At 52.6% G+C, this 19,371-nt stretch overlaps 2 protein-coding genes across 2 annotated transcripts in view; both read left to right on the top strand.

Moving 5' to 3' along the window:
* Nucleotides 1–17,009, top strand: part of LOC119974544 (glycogen synthase kinase-3 beta-like) — a 40,330-nt gene extending 23,321 nt beyond the window's left edge. Inside the window, exons 3-4 of the mRNA XM_038813524.1 lie at nucleotides 16,589–16,776; nucleotides 16,897–17,009. Of these exons, the coding sequence (XP_038669452.1) occupies nucleotides 16,589–16,776; nucleotides 16,897–16,998 (290 nt within the window). The 3' untranslated portion in view covers nucleotides 16,999–17,009. The remainder of the gene's footprint in view (nucleotides 1–16,588; nucleotides 16,777–16,896) is intronic.
* Nucleotides 17,010–18,211: 1,202 nt separating this feature from the next.
* The window catches only part of LOC119974302 (glycogen synthase kinase-3 beta-like), a 78,059-nt gene continuing 76,899 nt past the window's right edge, over nucleotides 18,212–19,371 (top strand). The window contains exon 1 of the mRNA XM_038813074.1: nucleotides 18,212–18,227. Coding sequence (XP_038669002.1) covers nucleotides 18,212–18,227 — 16 coding nt within the window. The remainder of the gene's footprint in view (nucleotides 18,228–19,371) is intronic.

Here is a 19,371-nt window from a genome sequence, read left to right as displayed (position 1 = left end):
GATCAGTCTCCCTGTTGGTTAAAGCCCCTCCTCGATCAGTCTCCCCGCTGGATAAAGCCCCTCCTCGATCAGTCTCGCTGCTGGTTAAAGCAACTGCTCGATCTGTCTCCCCGCTGGTTAAAGCCCCTCCTCGACCAGTCTCCCCGCTGGTTAAAGCCCCTCCTCGATCAGTCTCCCCGCTGGTTAAAGCCCCTCCTCGACCCGTCTCCCCGCTGGTTAAAGCCCCTCCTCGATCAGTGTCCCCGCTGGTTAAAGCCCCTCCTCGATCAGTTGCTCTGCTGGTTAAAGCCCCTCCTCGATCAGTATCCCCGCTGGTTAAAGCTCCTCCTCGATCAGTTTCTCTGCTGGTTAAAGGTCCTCATCATCAGTCTCCCCGCTGGTTAAAGCCCCTCATCGAAAAGTCTCCCCGTTGCTTAAAGCCCCTCCTCGATCAGTCGCTCTGCAGGTTAAAGCCCCTCCTCGATCAGTCTCCCCGCTGGTTAAAGCCCCTCCTCGATCAGTCTCCCCGTTGCTTAAAGCCCCTCCTCGATCTGTCTCGCTGCTGGTTAAAGCCCCCCCTCGATCAGTCTCGCTGCTGGTTAAAGCCCCTCCTCGATCAGTCGCTGTGCTGGTTAAAGCCCTTCCTCGATCAGTCTCCTCGCTGGTTAATGCTCCTCCTCGATCAGTCTCCCCGCTGGTTAAAGCCCCTCCTCGATCAGTCGCTGTGCTGGTTAAAGCCCCTCCTCAATCAGTCTCCCCGCTGGTTAAAGCCTCCCCTGGATCAGTCTCCCCGCTGGTTAATGCTCCTCCTCGATCAGTCTCCCTGCTGGTTAAAGCCCCTCCTCGATCAGTCGCTGTGCTGGTTAAAGCCCCTCCTCGATCAATCTCCTCGCTGGTTAAAGCCCCTCCTCGATCAGTCTACCCGTTGGTTTAAGCCCCTCCTCGATCCGTCTCCCCGCTGGTTTAAGCCCCTCCTCGATCTGTCTCCCTGCTGGTTAAAGCCCCCCCCCCCCCCCCCCTTGCTACTGTCACATGGGAGCGTTTAAACTAGTATGGCAGGGGGGTGGGCACTGGAGCACTAGGTCAGAAGGTGAAAGCATTGACGGAGAACTAGGGAATAGGACCAGTATGGCTCTGAGGCAGAGCAGACAGGGAGATGTTGCTGAACACAGCGGATCTGGTGGCCTGAAGTGCATATGTTTAAATTAAAGAAATGTTACGGGTGAGGCAGATGAATTTAGAACTTGGATTAGTACTTGGAACAATGATGTTGTTGCCATTTCAGAGACCTGGTTGAGGGAAGAACAGGATTGGCAGCTAAACGTTCCAGGATTTAGTTGTTTCAGGCGGGATAGAGGGGAAGTTAAATGGGGGGTGGAGTTGCGCTACTGGTTAGGGAGAATATCACAGCTGTACTACGGGAAGACACCTCAGAGGGCAGCAAGGCGATATGGGTCGAGATCAGGAATAAGAAGGGTGCAGTCACAATGTTGGGGTTTACTACAGGCCTCCCAACAGCCATCGGGAGATAGAGGAGCAGATAGGTAGACTGATTTTGGGAAAGAGTAAGAAGAACAGAGTTGTTGTGATGGGAGACTTCAACTTCCTCAATATTGACTGGGACTCACTTAGTGGCTTAGACGGGGCAGAGTTTGTAAGGAGCATCCAGGAGGGCTTCTTAAAACAATATGTAGACAGTCCAACTACGGAAGGGGCTGTACTGGACCTGGTATTGGGGAATGAGCCCGGCCAGGTGGTAGAAGTTTCAGTAGGGGAGCATTTTGGAAACAGTGACCACAATTCAATAAGTTTAAAAAGTGCTGGTGGACAAGGATAAGAGTGGTCCTAGGGTGAATGTGCTAAATTGGGGGAAGGCTAATTATAACAATATTAGGCGGGAACTGAAGAACCTAGATTGGGGTCAGATGTTTGAGGGAAAATCAACATCTGACATGTGGGAGGCTTTCAAGTGTTTGTTGAAAGGAATTCAGGACTGGCAAGTTCCTGTGAGGAAGAAGGATAAATACGGCAAATTTCAGGAACCTTGTATAACGAGAGATATTGTAGGCCTCGTCAAAAAGAAAAAGGAGGCATTTGTCAGGGCTAGAAGGCTGGGAACAGACGAAGCCTTTGTGGAATATAAGGAAAGTCGGAATGAACTTAAGCAAGGTGTCAGGAGGGCTAGAAGGGGTCACGAAAAGTCATTGGCAAATAGGGTTAAGGAAAATCCCAAGGCTTTTTACACGTACATAAAAAGCAAAAGGGTAGACAGGGAAAGGGTTGGCCCACTGAAGGGCAGGGGAGGGAATCTATGTGTGGAGCCAGAGGAAATGGGCGAGGTACTAAATGAATACTTTGCATCAGTATTCACCAAAGAGAAGGAATTGGTAGATGTTGAGTCTGGGGAAGGGTGTGTAGACTGGTACAAAAGGTGAAGTCACATGGGATCAGGAGTGAGCTGGCAAGATGGATACAGAACTGGCTAGGTCATAGAAGGCAGAGAGTAGCAATGAAGGGTGCTTTTCTAATTGGAGGACTGTGACTAGTGGTGTTCCGCAGGGACCAGTGCTGGGACCTTTGCTGTTCGTAGCATACATAAATTATTTGGAGGAAAATGTAACTAGTCTGATTAGTAAGTTTGCAGACGACACAAAGATTGGTGGAATTGCAGATAGCGATGAAGACTGTCAGAGGATACAGCAGGATTTAGATTGTTTTGAGACTTGGGCAGAGAGATAGCAGATGGCATTTAATCCGGACAAATGTGAGGTAATGCATTTTAGAAGGTCTAATGCAGGTAGGGAATATTGTCATGTGAGAGTACCTTTAAGAAATGGATGTTTAAGCAATGTACCTTTTAAGAAATGCAGTGATGTCAGAGTGTGGGTGGAGCTGGGCTTCAGCTCGGCCATTTTGAAGTTTTTAGTTTCAGTTTGAGAGAGCAGCTGGGAGTGTCTGTGTGTTTTGCTGAGAGCTGCAGGAAGGAAAAGAGCTGGGCTGGTGATTTCTGCAAATCCAAAGACTATAAATATATTGAATATAACCTGTTGTGCTCCTATTTTTGAAGGGTTGAAGTCTTTTGGATGTTTAAAAGAACTGTTTGCAGGATTGGCTAGTGTTGTCTAATTTTCAGGGTTATCTTTGAAGTAATGGGTGTTAAGAGATCCAATGTTTATTTTAAACGGTTAAGTTGAGTTCATGGAATAAACGTTGTTTTGTTTTACAAACCACTGGTCCATAATTGTAATACCGCACCTGGGGAACAAGCTGTGCTTCAAAAGCAACAATCCATTAAAGTGGGGGTTGGTTGAACTCCATGATACATTTTGGGGTTCTGAAAACGCCGCTCCCATAACAATTGGGGGCTCGAGGGGGACAAAAGTCTGTCTATTGGATTGGCTTCTGTGAACTTAAAGACAGTGAAGGATTGTTGCTTTTCCGGTGTGGTATTTTAGTTTAAGTGGGGAGTGTGTTGTGGACAATGACTCTTTCAGAGGCTCAGAAGTTCTTGGGGGTGGAGACGGTCACACGCAGTATCTTATGTACAGAGACTAAAAAGCAGACTGTTGGGTTTGGCAAAAACATTGCAGTTAACATTAACTGACAAAATGCGAAAAGATGAGGTAATTATGGCGGTGGTTAAGCATTTAAAGTTGCCTGAGATACAGTTTGACTCATTGGAAATGGCCAAAGTTCAGTTGCAAATTAAACAAATGGAACATGAGAAAGAATTAAAGCAGCTTGAATATGAAAGAGAGAGAGAGAGGAAAAAGAAAGAGAGAGAGAGGAAAAAGAAAGAGAGAGAGAGGAAAAAGAAAGAGAGAGATAGGGAGAGAGAGGAAAAAGAAAAGGACAGAGAAGAAAGGAGAAAAGAAAGAATAGCCCTAGCAGAACAAAAAGAGAAAGAAAGGGAGATACAGATCAGGGTAAAAGATAAGGAGAGGTTGTTTGAACTTCAGAAAATGGCCTTGAAACATGACAATCAGTTAAAAGTGGCAGACGTAAAGTGAAATGTACAGTTGGATAATAGTGATGAGGATAGTGAGAGTGTCATAGTCGAAGGCTTGGTGGGAATCTATTTAAATATGTCCAAGCATTGCCAAAGTTTGACGAGAGGAAGTAGAAGCCTTTTTCATTTCATTTGAGAAGGTAGCTAAACAAATGAAATGGCCACAGGACATGTGGGTATTACTGATTTAAACAAAGCTGGTAGGTAGAGCTTGTGAAGTGTTTGCATCACTACCGGAGGAGACATAGAACAGTACAGCACAGAACAGGCCCTTCGGCCCTCAATGTTGTGCCGAGCAATGATCACCCTACTCAAACCCACGTATCCACCCCGTAACCCAACAAAACCCCCCCCCCCCCCCCCCCCCCCCCCCCCCCCTTAACCTTATCTGGAACGTATGAGGAGGTGAAGAAATCCATCTTAAGTGCATCTGAGCTAGTGCCTGAAGCTTGCAGACAAAGGTTTAGAAATTTAAGGAAAGAATTTGGTCAAACATACATGGAGTTTGAAAGGCTCAAACAGAGTAGGTTTGACAGGTGGATAAGGGCTTTGAAAATAGATCAAATGTATGAAGCTCTCAGAGAAATTATACTTTTGGAGGAGATTAAAAATTCAATTCGTGATGGTAGTGAGAACTCGTGGAAGAGCAGAGGGCTAAAACTGCGAGATTAGCAGCAGAAATGGCAGAAGATTATGAATTAGTTCATAAATCAAAGCTTGGTTTCCGACATCAGTTTCAGCCTGTGAGGGATAGAAACTGGGGACATGAGAACTACTCAAGTGGTAAAGGTAATCTGATGGGAGATAATAAGGAGAGTGTACTTCAGATTAAAAAAAGAAATCCAGGAGGGTGGAAAAGAAATGAAAAGTCTCAAATGTTTTCACTGTAATAAACATTTCAATGTAAAGTCACAGTATTGGTGGTTGAAGAAAAGCACTGGGAAGACTGATGTGGTAAAACAGGATAGGACAGTGAGGTTGGTTAAAGTGGTAAAGGAAAGCCCAAGTGAAGCAAAGGAGGTGCAAAAGATTGTACAGGCTGATCATGAGGTGATTGATAAGAAGGTGCCAGATCTCTTTAAATAATTTACTTGTGTGGGCAAAGTTTACTCGTGTGTCAGGAGGAGCAGGTAAAGAAGTCACAATTTTAAGATATACAGGGGCTAGACAATCTTTAATGGTAAGAGATGAGGAATTATGTAGTTTAGGAAGAATGTGGCCAGAAAAGGTGGTGATGGGACTTCCGGTTGCGGCAATGAGTGAGTGAGCCGCACATTCGGGGGCTCTCACTCCGGCGGGACTTAAGGACCTGGTTCCCCGGTATAGCGGGACTGTGGAGCGGTGAAAGGACGGCCACGGAGGTGCGGAGGAGCGGGCAGCGCTGTATGGAACCGCGGGAGAGCAGGAAGCAACGGAAACGGGAGAGGAAGGGACAAAGACAAGGTGCAGGGGAAGCTGACCTGGGACCCAAGATGGTGTACCTGCGGACCTCTGACCCAGCAATCCAGCAAGCGCTGGAAAATATGCTGTTACTAAAAGCAGCTTTGAGTCGTTGAAGCGGGATAACTTGGACCCACTTCAGAAGGCAGTGGATCAGCTGAACCAGAGACTGGATGCCCAGGACGATAAAGTTAAGGAGCTGGGAGAGGCGGTGGAGGAGCAGGCGGATGCGCAGACGGTTGCAGCGCTAGAAGTCGACGGGTTGAAGGAGCGGCAGAGAAGACTGCTGGACAGAGTAGAGGAGTTGGAAAATAGAGCCCGCAGGAATAACCTGAGGATCATCGGCCTCCCGGAGGGGGCTGAGGGAGCTGATGCCACAGCGTTTGTGGCAGACCTGTTGATGCAGCTGATGGGGGCTGAAGCCTTTCCCCGACCGCCGGAGCTGGAGGGGGCACACAGAGTGCAGGCGAGACAGGTGCGTCCGGGGGATCCCCCCGTCCGATGGTGATCAGGTTCCACAGGTTTGTGGAAAAGGAGCGGGTGCTGCGGTGGGCAAAGAGCGCTAGGAGCAGCACGTGGAATAACGGTGTTCTTTGCATCTACCTGGACCTAAGCCAGGAGGTGGCCCGGCGGCGAGCAGCCTTTAAACAAGTTAAGGAGGTGTTGTTCAAGAAGCCTGTGAAGTTTGGTGTGCTCTTCCCGGCCCGTCTTTGGGTCACGCATCAGGGCCAACACCACTACTTCTCCGAGCCCGAAGAAGGTCCCACGGACGCAAGCTAGGGTTCGAGAACTACCGTTTGAAGGGACACCGATTGTGCCTAGACTGTTTACTGTTTACTGTGAACTGTTTACTGTTTTAAAGGTACCATGTGGGGTACTTGTGTTTTTTTGTGTGTGCAGTTTTTGCCTGGGGGGTGTGTGGGGGGAGGGTATATCCCCCCCCCTCCTGCTGTGGTGGGTACCTTTTGTTGGGCTCTCTGAGTGCACTGGAGCTGGTATTGCAACAAAGGGGTGGCGGTCAGCAATGGGGATTAAAGACGTGGGTTGGGGGCTTTCGTTTTATTTCTGTTTATGGTTTGTTAGGTTTGGGGGGGGGTTATTCTGCTGACGTGGGAGGGATCTGAAGTAGGTAATGGAAAGGAGGTCGGGGGTGAAGGCGGCCAAGAGGCGAGCCAAGAATGGCGCGGCGCACGGGCCGGGGGCGGGCCTGAGAAAGGTTATGGCTGACCGGGGGGGGGGGGGCGTTGGTTGTGCCCCCCAACCAGGCTGATCACCTGGAATGTCAGGGGACTAAATGGGCCAGTTAAAAGTGCGTGTGTGTTCGCGCATTTGTGGGCTCTGAAGGCTGACGTAATTATGTTGCAGGAGATACATCTGAAAGTGTCTGACCAGAGTAGGCTAAGGAAGGGCTGGATCAGCCGGTTCTTCCACTCGGACTTGGATGCTAAGTCCAGGGGGGTAGCAATTATGATCAATAAGCAGGTTCAATTTGAGGCGGAAGGCGTAGTCGCAGACAGGGGGGGGGGGCAGATTCCTGATGGTAAGGGGCAAACTGGAGGGGAGAAGAGTGGTGCTGGTGAACATATATGCTCTGAACTGGGATGACGTGGACTTTATCAAAAGAGTGCTGGGGAAGATCCTGGGCCTGCACTCACGTAGGTTGTTAATGGACTTTAATACGGTTCTTGACCTGGGGCTGGACCGGTCGTGTCCCAGAACGGGTAGACTCCCAGCAATGGCAAGGGGCCAGGAGAATAGACTGAAGGAGCTGCCATTTAGGCTGGTTGAGGACAGTTTCCGGTACTTGGGGATACAGGTGGCACGAGACTGGGGCAGGTTGCACAAGTTAAATTTGACCAGGGTGGTGGAACAAATGAAGAGGGAGGTTTGGAGATGGGATGCACTCCCGCTGTCGTTGGTGGGGAGGGTGCAGACTGTAAAGATGACAATCCTCCCTAGATTCCTGTTCATCTTCCAGTGCCTCCCGATCTTTATCCCACAGTCCTTCTTCAAAAGGACTGGCAAAATCATCATGAGGTTTGTCTGGGCGGGAAAATCCCCGCGGGTGAAGAAGGCGATGCTTGAGAGGAGCCGCAGCGAGGGAGGGCTGGCATTGCCGAGTCTGATTAACTATTACTGGGCGGCTAACATAGCCATGATAAGGAAGTCTATCTGGGAGCGGGTGGAGGTGGCTTCCTGCAGGGGCACCAGTTTGGCAGCCCTGGTCACGGCTCCCCTACCGCTGTCACCGGCCAGGTACTCCACCAGCCTGGTAGTGGGGGCGGCCCTGCGGATATGGGGCCAGTGGAGGAGGCATGTAGGGGAGGTGGGGGCGTCTGTCTGGGCTCCAATATGTGATAACCATCGATTTGGCCCCGGGAACATGGATGGGGGTTTCGAACATGGCGGCGGGCGGGGGTGAGGAGGATGGGCGTTATGTTCCTGGAGGGGAGCTTTGCGTGTTTGAGGGGCTTGGAGGAGAAATTTGGTCTGGTAAGGGGAAATTATTTCAGGTACTTACAGATGCGGGACTTTGTCCGCAGACAGATCCCATCCTTCCCACGCCTCCTGCCAATAGGGATCCAAGACCGAATAGTCTCTAGAGGAGAAGGAGGAGAGGGTAGAGTCTCAGATATTTATACGGTGCTCATGAAGGGGGAAGAGTCCCAGACGGAGGAACTGAAACTCAAATGGGAAGAGGAGCTTGGCGGGGAGATGAAGGACGACGGGATGTGGGCAGAAGTCCCGAGTAGGGTAAACTCAATCGCAACATGTGCCAGGCTCGGGCTGATTCAATTTAAGGTCGTTCACCGGGCCCATATGACGGTGGCTCGGATGAGCAAATTCTTTGGGATAGAATTATATGTGCGCGGGAGGACCAGCGAACTATGTTCACATGTTTTGGGCATGTCCTAAGCTTAGGGAGTACTGGGAGGGATTTGCGGGGATCATGTCCCGGGTGCTAAAAACAAGGGTGGTGATGGGTCCAGGGGTGGCAATTTTTGGGGTTTCGGAAGACCTGGGAGTCCATGGGGAGAAAGAGGCTGTTGTTCTGGCCTTTGCTTCCCTGATAGCCCAGCGACTAATACTGCTGGTATGGAGGGACTCAAAACCCCCGAAGACCGAGCTATGGCTTTTGGACATGTCAAGTTTTCTGGGTATGGAAAAAATTAAGTTCGCCTCGAGGGGATCTGTACTGGGGTTCACCCGAAGGTGGCAACCATTCATCGACTTCTTCGCGGGAGAGTGAACGCCGGGGGGGGGGGGGGGGGGGGGAGGGGGGGGGATTAGAGTAGGAGGGATAAATAGGCAGGTAGTGTCGATGGGAGAGGAGCGGGCTTCTGCAGTATGGTTCGATTGAAGTATTGATTTTATGTTGATGTTTGCACATTTTTGCCTTTTTTATTTTTTGTTATCTGTAACTGTTTACAGTGCCAAAAAGTACCTCAATAAAATTGTTTGGTTAAAAAAAAGAAAAGGTGGTGATATGTGGAATTCAGGGTGAGAGGAGTAGCGTTCCATTATATAAGGTAAGATTGGAAAGTCCAGTGAAGAGTGGTGAAATGGTAGTAGGAGTAATAGATAAACTATCTTGATCAGGAATACAGTTTATCTTGGGTAATGATATAGCTGGATCACAGGTGGGAGTGATGCCTACTGTGGTTGATAAGCCAGTGGAAAATCGGACAACTGAAGGGTTGAAGGACAAATATCCTGGGATTTTTCCCGATTGTGTCGTAACAAGGTCGCCAAGTGACCGGTTAAGACAAAGAGGAGAAATTAAAGAGTGAAGATAAAGTTGAAGTGCAATTATCAGAAACTATTTTTGATCAGATAGAATCATAGAATTTACAGTACAGAATGAGGCCATTCGGCCCATCGATTCTGCACCAGTTCTTGGAAAGAGCACCCGACCCAGGCCCACATCTCCACCCTATCCCCATAACCCAGTAACCCAGCCAACACTAAGGGCAATTTTGGACACTAAGGGTTGAAAAAGAACAAGAACAGGTGGAGGATGTGGCGGGTATTTTTTAGCTCAGGAAAATTGGCGGAGTTACAACAGAAAGATGTAGAAATAAAACGGATATATCAGAAAGCATATACGGAAAAGGAATCTGTGAGTATACCAGAGTGTTATTACCGTAAAAGTGATGTCTTGATGAGAAAATGGAGACCTGTACATATGAAGGCTGATGAAAAGTGGGCAGAAGTTCATCAAGTAGTATTGCCGTTAGGGTATAGAAAGGAGGTGTTGCGAGTTGCACATGAGGTACCAGTGGGAGGTCATTTGGGAATCCAGAAAACTCAAGCTAAAATCCAGAAACATCTTTATTGGCCTGGACTACATAAAGATGGAGTTAAATTTTGTCAATCATGTCACACATGTCAAGTGTTAGGGAAACCTCAAGCAGTGATAAAACCAGTGGCCTTAATACCCATTCTAGTATTTGAGGAACCTTTTACGAGTGTCCTAATTGATTGTGTAGGACCGCTTCCTAAAACAAAAAGTGGGAATCAATATCTTTTGGCTATAATGGATGTGACTACTAGGTTTCCAGAGGCCATTCCAATACGTAATATTACAGCTAAAATGATTGTGGAGGAGTTACTTAAATTCTTTACTAGATATGGACTACCCACAGAAATTCAATCGGATCAAGGATCACATTTTACTTCAAAGTTATTCAAAGAAATTATGGATAGTTTAGGAATAAAACAATTCAAATCAACCGTGTACCATCCAGAATTGCAGGGAGCGTTAGAAAGGTGGCATCAGGCATTAAAGACAATGTTGAGGGCGTATTGTCAAGATTATCCAGAGGATTGGGATAAAGGAATCCCATTCATATTATTTGCAATTAGGGATGCACCTAATGAGTCTACCAAATTTAGTCCTTTTGAACTAATTTTTGGTCATGAGGTAAGAGGACCACTTAAATTGATTAAGGAAAAATTGGTGGGTGAGAAATTGGAACTAACATTATTGGATTACGTGTCAAATTTTAGGGAACGATTAAATAGAGCAGGTGAATTGGCTGGACAACATTTGAAAGTTGCACAAAATGTGATGAAACGGGTAGCGGATAAGAAATCCAAAGTTCGTAGTTTTGTCGGTGGGGATAAAGTTTTAGTGTTGTTACCAGTAGTAGGTGAGCCTTTAAAAGCTAGGTTTTGTGGACTATCAGATTGAAAGGAAATTAAGTGAGGTGAATTATGTGGTAAAAACACCAGAAGGAAGACTCAGCGAGGGTGTCATGTGAATATGCTTAAAAGGTACTTTGAAAGGGAAGCAGAGAAAAAGGAGGAGGTTTTAGTGATTCTAACTCAAAGTGACGAACCAAATCCAGATGACTGTGAATTTGACATACCTCAAATTAAATTGGAAAATGAGGATGTTCTTAAAAATTGGGATGAATTGTTAAGTTACCTTCCACTGACCTGAAAGAGTTATTGATATCACATGGGCAAGTTTGTGGAGATAAATTGGGAAGTACAAAAATGGCTATACATGATGTAGATGTGGGAAATGCTGTTCCAATCGAACAACATCCATACAGACTTAACCCTTCAAAATTGGCACAGGTTAACAAAGAAATTGAGAGTATGCTTACAAATGGCATAATTGAAGGCAGCCAATGGAGCTCACCCATAGTGATGGCACCTAAACCAGACGGTACCCAACGGTTGTGTGTGGACTATCAAAAGGTGAATGCAGTTACAAGAACGGACTCTTATCCTGTCCCACGTTTGAAGGATTGCATTAAGAAAGTGGGACAATCTGCTTTTATTTTCAACTTCCAGACATGGAAAGAACATTTAAAACATCGTATGGAATTCTTCGATCAACTTCAGGAGGCGGGTTTGGTGATGAACCTAGCCGAAAGTGAATTTGGAGAAGCCCGAATCACTTTCCTTGTGGAGTTTCCGATACCCTCAAGACGAAGGGAAATAATGCGATCTTTTAGCATGAATGAATTTGATCGAACCTTTGTGCAAAAGATTTGTCGCGTGGTTGCTCCACTGATGGAATTGCTGAAGAAACGTAACAAATTCCAGTGGACAGTGGAGTGTCACGGCCTGAAACCTGTGATCACCAATGCTCCTGTATTGGAGAATTGCAAGGGGCTCTGTGGTCAGATTGAACTAAAGTATTTGATTCTAAAGAGAAATGTCGAGGAGTAGTGGAATGGATGGATCGTGCAGAGACTTTGTTGTTCAAAGAGACTGTCAATCGAGAAGGTTTTCGGTTGGAGGAAGAAGAACAAAGAAAAATGGACTATATTATTATGCCTGTTTGCGTGTGTTTTTTTTTCAAACGAAAAAGTATTTTTACTGTGTGCATTTCTTAATTGATGGTGCAAGATTAAAAATGAAACCATCTGGAAGTTGAAGGTTTATTTTTTTTCTTGGGGGGGAGGTGTCATGTGAGAGTACCTTTAAGAAATGGATGTTTAAGCAATGTACCTTTTAAGAAATGCAGTGATGTCAGAGTGTGGGTGGAGCTGGGCTTCAGCTCGGCCATTTTGAAGTTTTTAGTTTCAGTTTGAGAGAGCAGCTGGGAGTGTCTGTGTGTTTTGCTGAGAGCTGCAGGAAGGAAAAGAGCTGGGCTGGTGATTTCTGCAAATCCAAAGACTATAAATATATTGAATATAACCTGTTGTGCTCCTATTTTTGAAGGGTTGAAGTCTTTTGGATGTTTAAAAGAACAGTTTGCAGGATTGGCTAGTGTTGTCTAATTTTCAGGGTTATCTTTGAAGTAATGGGTGTTAAGAGACACAATGTTTATTTAAAAAAGTTAAGTTGAGTTCATGGAATAAAAATTGTTTTGTTTTAAAAACCACTGGTCCATAATTGTAACACTGCACCTGGGGAACAATTTGTGTGCTTCAAAAGCAACAATCCATTAAAGGGGGGAGTTGGTTGGACTCCATGATACATTTTGGGGTTCTGAAAACACCTCTCCCATAACCATATACAGTGAATGGTAGAACTCTAAAGAGTATTGAAAGTCAGAGATCTAGGTGTACAGGTCCACAGGTCACTGAAAGGGGCAAAACAGGTGGAGAAGGTAGTCAAGAAGGCATACGGCATGCTTGCCTTCATTGGCCGGGGCTTTGAGTATAGGATTGGCAAGTCATGTTGCACCTGTATGGAACCTTAGTTAGGCCACACTTGGAGTATAGTGTTCAATTCTGGTCGCCACACTACCAGAAGGATGTGGAGGCGTTAGAGAGGGTGCAGAAGAGATTTACCAGGATGTTTACTGGTATGTAGGGCATTAGCTATGAGGCGTAGTTGAATAAACTCGGTTTGTTCTCACTGGAACGACGGAGGTTGAGGGGCGACCTGATAAGAGGTCTACAAAATTATGAGGGGCATAGACAGAGTGGATAGTCAGGCTTTTCCCCAGGGTAGAGGGGTCAATTACTATGGGGCATAGGTTTAAGGTGCGTGGGGCAAGGTTCAGAGTAGATGTACGAGGCAAGTTTATTTACACGGAGGGTAGTGGCTGCCGGAGGAGGTGGTGGAAGCAGGGACGATAGTGACATTGAAGGGGCATCTTGACAAATACATGAATAGGATGGGAATAGAGGTTTTTTACACAGAGGGTAGTGGGTGCCTGGAACTCGCTGCCGGAGGAGGTGGTGGAAGCAGGGATGATAGTGATGTTTAAGGGGCATCTTGACAAATACATGAATAGGATGGGAATAGAGGGACATGGACCCAGGAAGTGTAGAAGATTGTAGTTTAGTCTGGCAGCATGGTCGACACGGGCTTGGAGGGCCGAAGGGCCTGTTCCTGTGCTGTACTTTTCTTTGTTCTTTGTTCTTTTGTTCTTTGGTTAAAGCCCCTCCTCGATCAGTCTCCTCACTGGTTAAAGACCCGCCTCGATCAGTCTCTCTGCTGATTAAAGCTCCTTCTTGATCAGTCCCTTCTGTTTACATATGTAGATTTTTAGAAGATAGGTGCAGGAGGAGGCCTTAGGCGCTTCGAGCCAGCTCCGCCATTCATCCGATCATGGCTGACGATCCAACTCAATAGCCTGCTTTCTCCTATAGCCTTTGATCCCATTCTCCCCAAGTGCTGTGTCTATCCACCTCTTCAATATAGAACATACAGTGCAGAAGGAGGTCGTTCAGCCCATCGAGTCTGCACCGACCCACTTAAGCCCTCACTTGCACCCTATCCCCGTAACCCAACAACCCCATCTAACCTTTTTGGTCACCAATCCACCTAACCTGCATGTCTTTGGATTGTGGGAGGAAACCGGAGCACCCGGAGGAAACCCATGCAGACACGGGGAGAACATGCAGATTCTGCACAGTGATCCATCGGGGATTCGAACTTGGGACCCTGGCTCTGTGAACCCACAGTGCCATCCACTTGTGCTACCGTGCTGCCCTTATATTCAAAGTTTTAGCACCAACTACTTTCTGTGGCAATGAATTCCACAGGCTCACCACTCTTTGTGTGAAGAAATGTCTCCTCATCTCTGTCCGGAATTGTTTCCCCTGAATCCTCAGAATGTGACCCCTGGTTCTGGACACACCCATCATTGGGAACATCTTCCCTGCATCTACCCTGTCTGGCCCTGTTAAAACTTTATAAGTCTCTCTGAGATTCCCCCTCATTTGCCTGAACTTCAGCAAGAACAATCCTTTTTTAAAAATTAATTCAGAATACCCAATTCATTTTTTACAATTAAGGGGTAATTTAGCGTGGCCAATCCACCTATCCCGCACATCTTTGGGTTGTGGGAGCGAAACCACCAGAACACGGGGCAAGTGTCCAAACTCCACACGGAGAGTGACCCAGAGCCAGAATCGAACCGAGGACCTCGGTGCCGTGAGGCAGCAATTCTAACGCCTGCGCCACCATGTTGCCCTCAGTGAGAACAATCCTAACCAAGTCAATCTCTCCTCACATGACAGCACCTCCCCTATCAGTCTCCCCGCTGATCAAAATCCCTCCTCGATCAGTCTCCCTGCTGGTTAAAGCCCCTCCTCGATCAGTCTCCCTGCTGGTCAAAGCCCCTCCTCGATCAGTCTCCCCGCTGGTCAAAGCCCCTCCTCGATCAGTCTCCCCGCTGGTCAAAGCCCCTCCTCGATCAGTCTCCCCGCTGGTCAAAGTTCCTCCTCGATCAGTCTCCCCGCTGATCAAAGTTCCTCCTCGATCAGGCTCCACGCTGGTCAAAGCCCCTCCTCGATCAGTCTCCCCGCTGATCAAAGTTCCTCCTCGATCAGTCTCCCCGCTGATCAAAATCCCTCCTCGATCAGTCTCCCCGCTGGTCAAAATCCCTCCTCGATCAGTCTCCCCGCTGGTCAAAGCCCCTCCTCGATCAGTCTCCCCGCTGGTCAAAGCCCCGCCTCGATCAGTCTCCCCGCTGGTCAAAGCCCCTCCTCGATCAGTCTCCCCGCTGGTCAAAGCCCCTCCTCGATCAGTCTCCCCGCTGGTCAAAGCCCCTCCTCGATCAGTCTCCCCGCTGGTCAAAGCCCCTCCTCGATCAGTCTCCCCGCTGGTCAAAGCCCCTCCTCGATCAGTCTCCCCGCTGGTCAAAGCCCCTCCTCGATCAGTCTCCCCGCTGGTCAAAGCCCCGCCTCGATCAGTCTCCCCGCTGGTCAAAGCCCCTCCTCGATCAGTCTCCCCGCTGGTCAAAGCCCCGCCTCGATCAGTCTCCCCGCTGGTCAAAGCCCCGCCTCGATCAGTCTCCCCGCTGGTCAAAGCCCCGCCTCGATCAGTCTCCCCGCTGGTCAAAGCCCCGCCTCGATCAGTCTCCCCGCTGGTCAAAGCCCCGCCTCGATCAGTCTCCCCGCTGGTCAAAGCCCCGCCTCGATCAGTCTCCCCGCTGGTCAAAGCCCCGCCTCGATCAGTCTCCCCGCTGGTCAAAGCCCCGCCTCGATCAGTCGCTGTGCTGGTCAAAGCCCCTCCTCGATCAGTCTCCCCGCTGGTCAAAGCCCCGCCTCGATCAGTCTCCCCACTGGTCAAAGCCCCTCCTCGATCAGTCTCCCCGCTGGTCAAAGCCCCTCCTCGATCAGTCCCCCCGCTGGTCAAAGCCCCTCCTCGATCAGTCTCCCCGCTGGTCAAAGCCCCTCCTCGATCAGTCTCCCCGCTGGTCAAAGCCCCTCCTCGATCAGTCTCCCCGCTGGTCAAAGCCCCTCCTCGATCAGTCTCCCCGCTGGTCAAAGCCCCTCCTCGATCAGTCTCCCCGCTGGTCAAAGCCCCTCCTCGATCAGTCTCCCCGCTGGTCAAAGCCCCTCCTCGATCAGTCTCCCCGCTGGTCAAAGCCCCTCCTCGATCAGTCTCCCCGCTGGTCAAAGCCCCTCCTCGATCTGTCTCCCCGCTGGTCAAAGCCCCTCCTCGATCAGTCTCCCCGCTGGTCAAAGCCCCTCCTCGATCAGTCTCCCCGCTGGTCAAAGCCCCTCCTCGATCAGTCTCCCCGCTGGTCAAAGTTCCTCCTCGATCAGTCTCCCCGCTGGTCAAAGCCCCTCCTCGATCAGTCTCCCCGCTGGTCAAAGCCCCTCCTCGATCAGTCTCCCCGCTGGTCAAAGCCCCTCCTCGATCAGTCGCTGTGCTGGTCAAAGCCCCTCCTCGATCAGTCGCTGTGCTGGTCAAAGCCCCTCCTCGATCAGTCTCCCCGCTGGTTAAAGCCCCTCCTCGATCAGTCTCCCCGCTGGTCAAAGCCCCTCCTCGATCAGTCTCCCCGCTGGTCAAATCCCCTCCTCGATCAGTCTCTCTGCTGGTCAAAGCCCCGCCTCGATCAGTCTCCCTGCTGATCAAACCTCATCGTCGATCAGTCTCCCCGCTGGTCAAAGCCCCTCCTCGATCAGTCTCCCCGCTGGTCAAAGCCCCTCCTCGATCAGTCTCCCCGCTGGTCAAAGCCCCTCCTCGATCAGTCTCCCCGCTGGTCAAAGCCCTCCTCGATCAGTCTCTCCGCTGGTCAAAGCCCATTCACGGTCAGTTTCCCCACTGAACAAAGAACCTCCTCGGTCAGTCTCCCGCTGGTTCAAGACCCTCCTTGATCAGTCTCTCTGCTGAATAAAGCACCTCGTCAATTTCCAGACCCCCCCCCCCGCCGACGCCTTGGTCTCAGCCACTTTGTCATAGTTCTGCTGGAAGCTGTAGGTGTTCAACAGTCACTTGTTTTTTTCCCTGCAGGAGATGGTGGTAAGGTCACAACGGTCGTGGCCACACCAGGGCAGGGGTCAGATATCCCCAAGGAGGTGTCCTACACTGATATTAAAGTGATCGGCAATGGCTCTTTTGGAGTGGTATACCAGGCGAAGCTGGTGGAGTCGGGTGAATTGGTCGCCATCAAGAAGGTTCTACAGGATAAGAGGTTCAAGGTGAGAACGAATGTGGGACCTGTGTTAACCTTCTAACTCTGTTAACTCTCTGCTCACATAGTGTGACTATGTTCCGTGCCAGTGTTGGAATTGTTTGATTTTGTATCCATCTTCCTACAGAACCGGGAATTACAGATTATGCGTAAATTGGATCACATTAATATTGTCCGGCTCAGATACTACTTCTATTCCAGTGGTGACAAGGTACGAGCCGGAGGGTGAAGTCATGTGGGTAGTGGGAGGGTGTGGGGGTGCAGGCGGAGTGGGAGGGTGACTGCGGGCGGAGGGCGGAGAGGGAGGGTGCGGGCGGAGGGGGAGGGTGCGGGCTGAAAGGGAAGGTGACTGCGTGCGGGCGGAGTGGGAGCGTGCGGGCGGAGGGGGAGGGTGCTGGCGGAGAGGGCAGGTGACAGCGTGCGGGCGGAGGGGGAGGGTGCGGGCGGAGGGGGAGGGGGAGGGTGCGGGCGGAGGGGGAGGGGGAGGGTGCGGGCGGAGGGGGAGGGGGAGGGTGCGGGCGGAGGGGGAGGGGGAGGGTGCGGGCGGAGGGGGAGGGGGAGGGTGCGGGCGGAGGGGGAGGGTGCGGGCGGAGGGGGAGGGTGCGGGCGGAGGGGGAGGGTGCGGGCGGAGGGGGAGGGTGCGGGCGGAGGGGGCGGGTGCGGGCGGAGGGGGCGGGTGCGGGCGGAGGGGGCGGGTGACGGGCGGAGGGGGCGGGTGACGGGCGGAGGGGGCGGGTGACGGGCGGAGGGGGCGGGTGACGGGCGGAGGGGGCGGGTGACGGGCGGAGGGGGAGGGTGACGGGCGGAGGGGGAGGGTGACGGGCGGAGAGCGCAGGCGACTGGGTGCGGGCTGAGAGGGAAGGCGACTGCGTGCGGGCGGAGGGGGTGGGTGCGGGCGGAGGGGGTGGGTGCGGGCGGAGGGGGTGGGTGCGGGCGCAGGGGGAGGGCGCGGGCGCAGGGGGAGGGTGCGGGCGGAGGGGGAGGGTGCGGGTGGAGAGGGAGGGTGATGGTGCGGGCGGAGGGGGAGGGTGACGGTCCGGGCGGAGGGGGGGGGTGCGGGCGGAGGGGGAGGGTGCGGGCGGAGAGCGCAGGCGACTGGGTGCGGGCTGAGAGGGAAGGCGACTGGGTGCGGGCGGAGGGGGAGGGTGCGGGCGGAGGGGGAGGGTGCGGGCGGAGGGGGAGGGTGCGGGCGGAGGGGGAGGGTGCGGGCGGAGGGGGAGGGTGCGGGCGGAGAGCGCAGGCGACTGGGTGCGGGCAGAGAGAGAGTGGATGACGGAGAGGGAGGGTGATGGTGGAGGGGGAGGGTGACGGTGCGGGCGGAGGGGGAGGGTGCGGGCGGAGAGCGCAGGCGACTGGGTGCGGGCTGAGAGGGAAGGTGACTGCGTGCGGGCGGAGGGTGACGGTGCGGGCGGAGGGGGAGGGTGCGGGCGGAGAGAGAGTGGATGACGGAGGGGGAGGGTGAGGGCGGAGAGAGAGTGGATGACGGAGGGGGAGGGTGCGGGCGGAGAGGGAGGGTGATGGTGCAGGGGGAGGGTGACGGTGCGGGCGGAGGGGGAGGGTGCGGGCGGAGGGGGAGGGGGAGGGTGCGGGCGGAGGGGGAGGGTGCGGGCGGAGGGGGAGGGTGCGGGCGGAGGTGGAGGGTGCGGGCGGAGGGGGAGGGTGGAGGGGGAGGGTGCGGGCGGAGGGGGAGGGTGCGGGCGGAGGGGGGAGGGTGACGGGGGGAGGGGGAGGGTGCGGGCGGAGAGAGAGTGGATGACGGAGAGGGAGGGTGACGGTGCGGGCGGAGAGGGGAGGGTGCGGGCGGAGAGAGAGCGGATGACGGAGGGGGAGGGTGCAGGTGGAGAGGGTGGATGATGGGGGGAGGGTGTGGGCGGGGGGGGGAGGGTGCGGGCGGAGGGGGAGGGTGACGGGGTGCGGGCGGAGGGGGAGGGTGCGGGCGGAGGGTGCGGGCGGAGGGGGAGGGTGCGGGCGGAGAGCGCAGGCGACTGGGTGTGGGCAGAGAGAGAGTGGATGACGGAGAGGGAGGGTGATGGTGTGGGGGGAGGGGGAGGGTGACGGTGCGGGTGGAGGGGGAGGGTGCGGGCGGAGGGGGAGGGTGCGGGCGGAGAGCGCAGGCGACTGGGTGCGGGCTGAGAGGGAAGGTGACTGCGTGCGGGCGGAGGGTGACGGTGCGGGCGGAGGGGGAGGGTGCGGGCGGGAGAGAGAGTGGATGACGGAGGGGAGGGTGAGGGCGGAGAGAGAGTGGATGACGGAGGGGGAGGGTGCGGGCGGAGAGGGAGGGTGATGGTGCGGGCGGAGGGGGAGGGTGACGGTGCGGGCGGAGGGGGAGGGTGCGGGCGGAGGGGGGGGGGTGCGGGCGGAGGGGGAGGGTGCGGGCGGAGGGGTGGGTGCGGGCGGAGGGGGGAGGGTGCGGGCGGAGGGGGAGGGCGTGGGAGGGTGCGGGGCGGAGGGGAAGGAGGGGAGGGTGCGGGCGGGGGGGAGGGTGACGGGCGGAGGGGGGCCTTGGGTGCGGGCGGAGGGGGAGGGTGCGGGCGGAGGGGGAGGGTGCGGGGCGGAGGTGGGGATGGGTGCGGGCGGAGGGGGAGGGTGCGGGCGGAGAGGG

The sequence above is a fragment of the Scyliorhinus canicula genome, chromosome 12 (assembly GCF_902713615.1).
Source record: "Scyliorhinus canicula chromosome 12, sScyCan1.1, whole genome shotgun sequence".
Classification (NCBI taxonomy): domain Eukaryota; kingdom Metazoa; phylum Chordata; class Chondrichthyes; order Carcharhiniformes; family Scyliorhinidae; genus Scyliorhinus; species Scyliorhinus canicula.
This window is presented reverse-complemented; position numbering and strand designations above follow the sequence as displayed.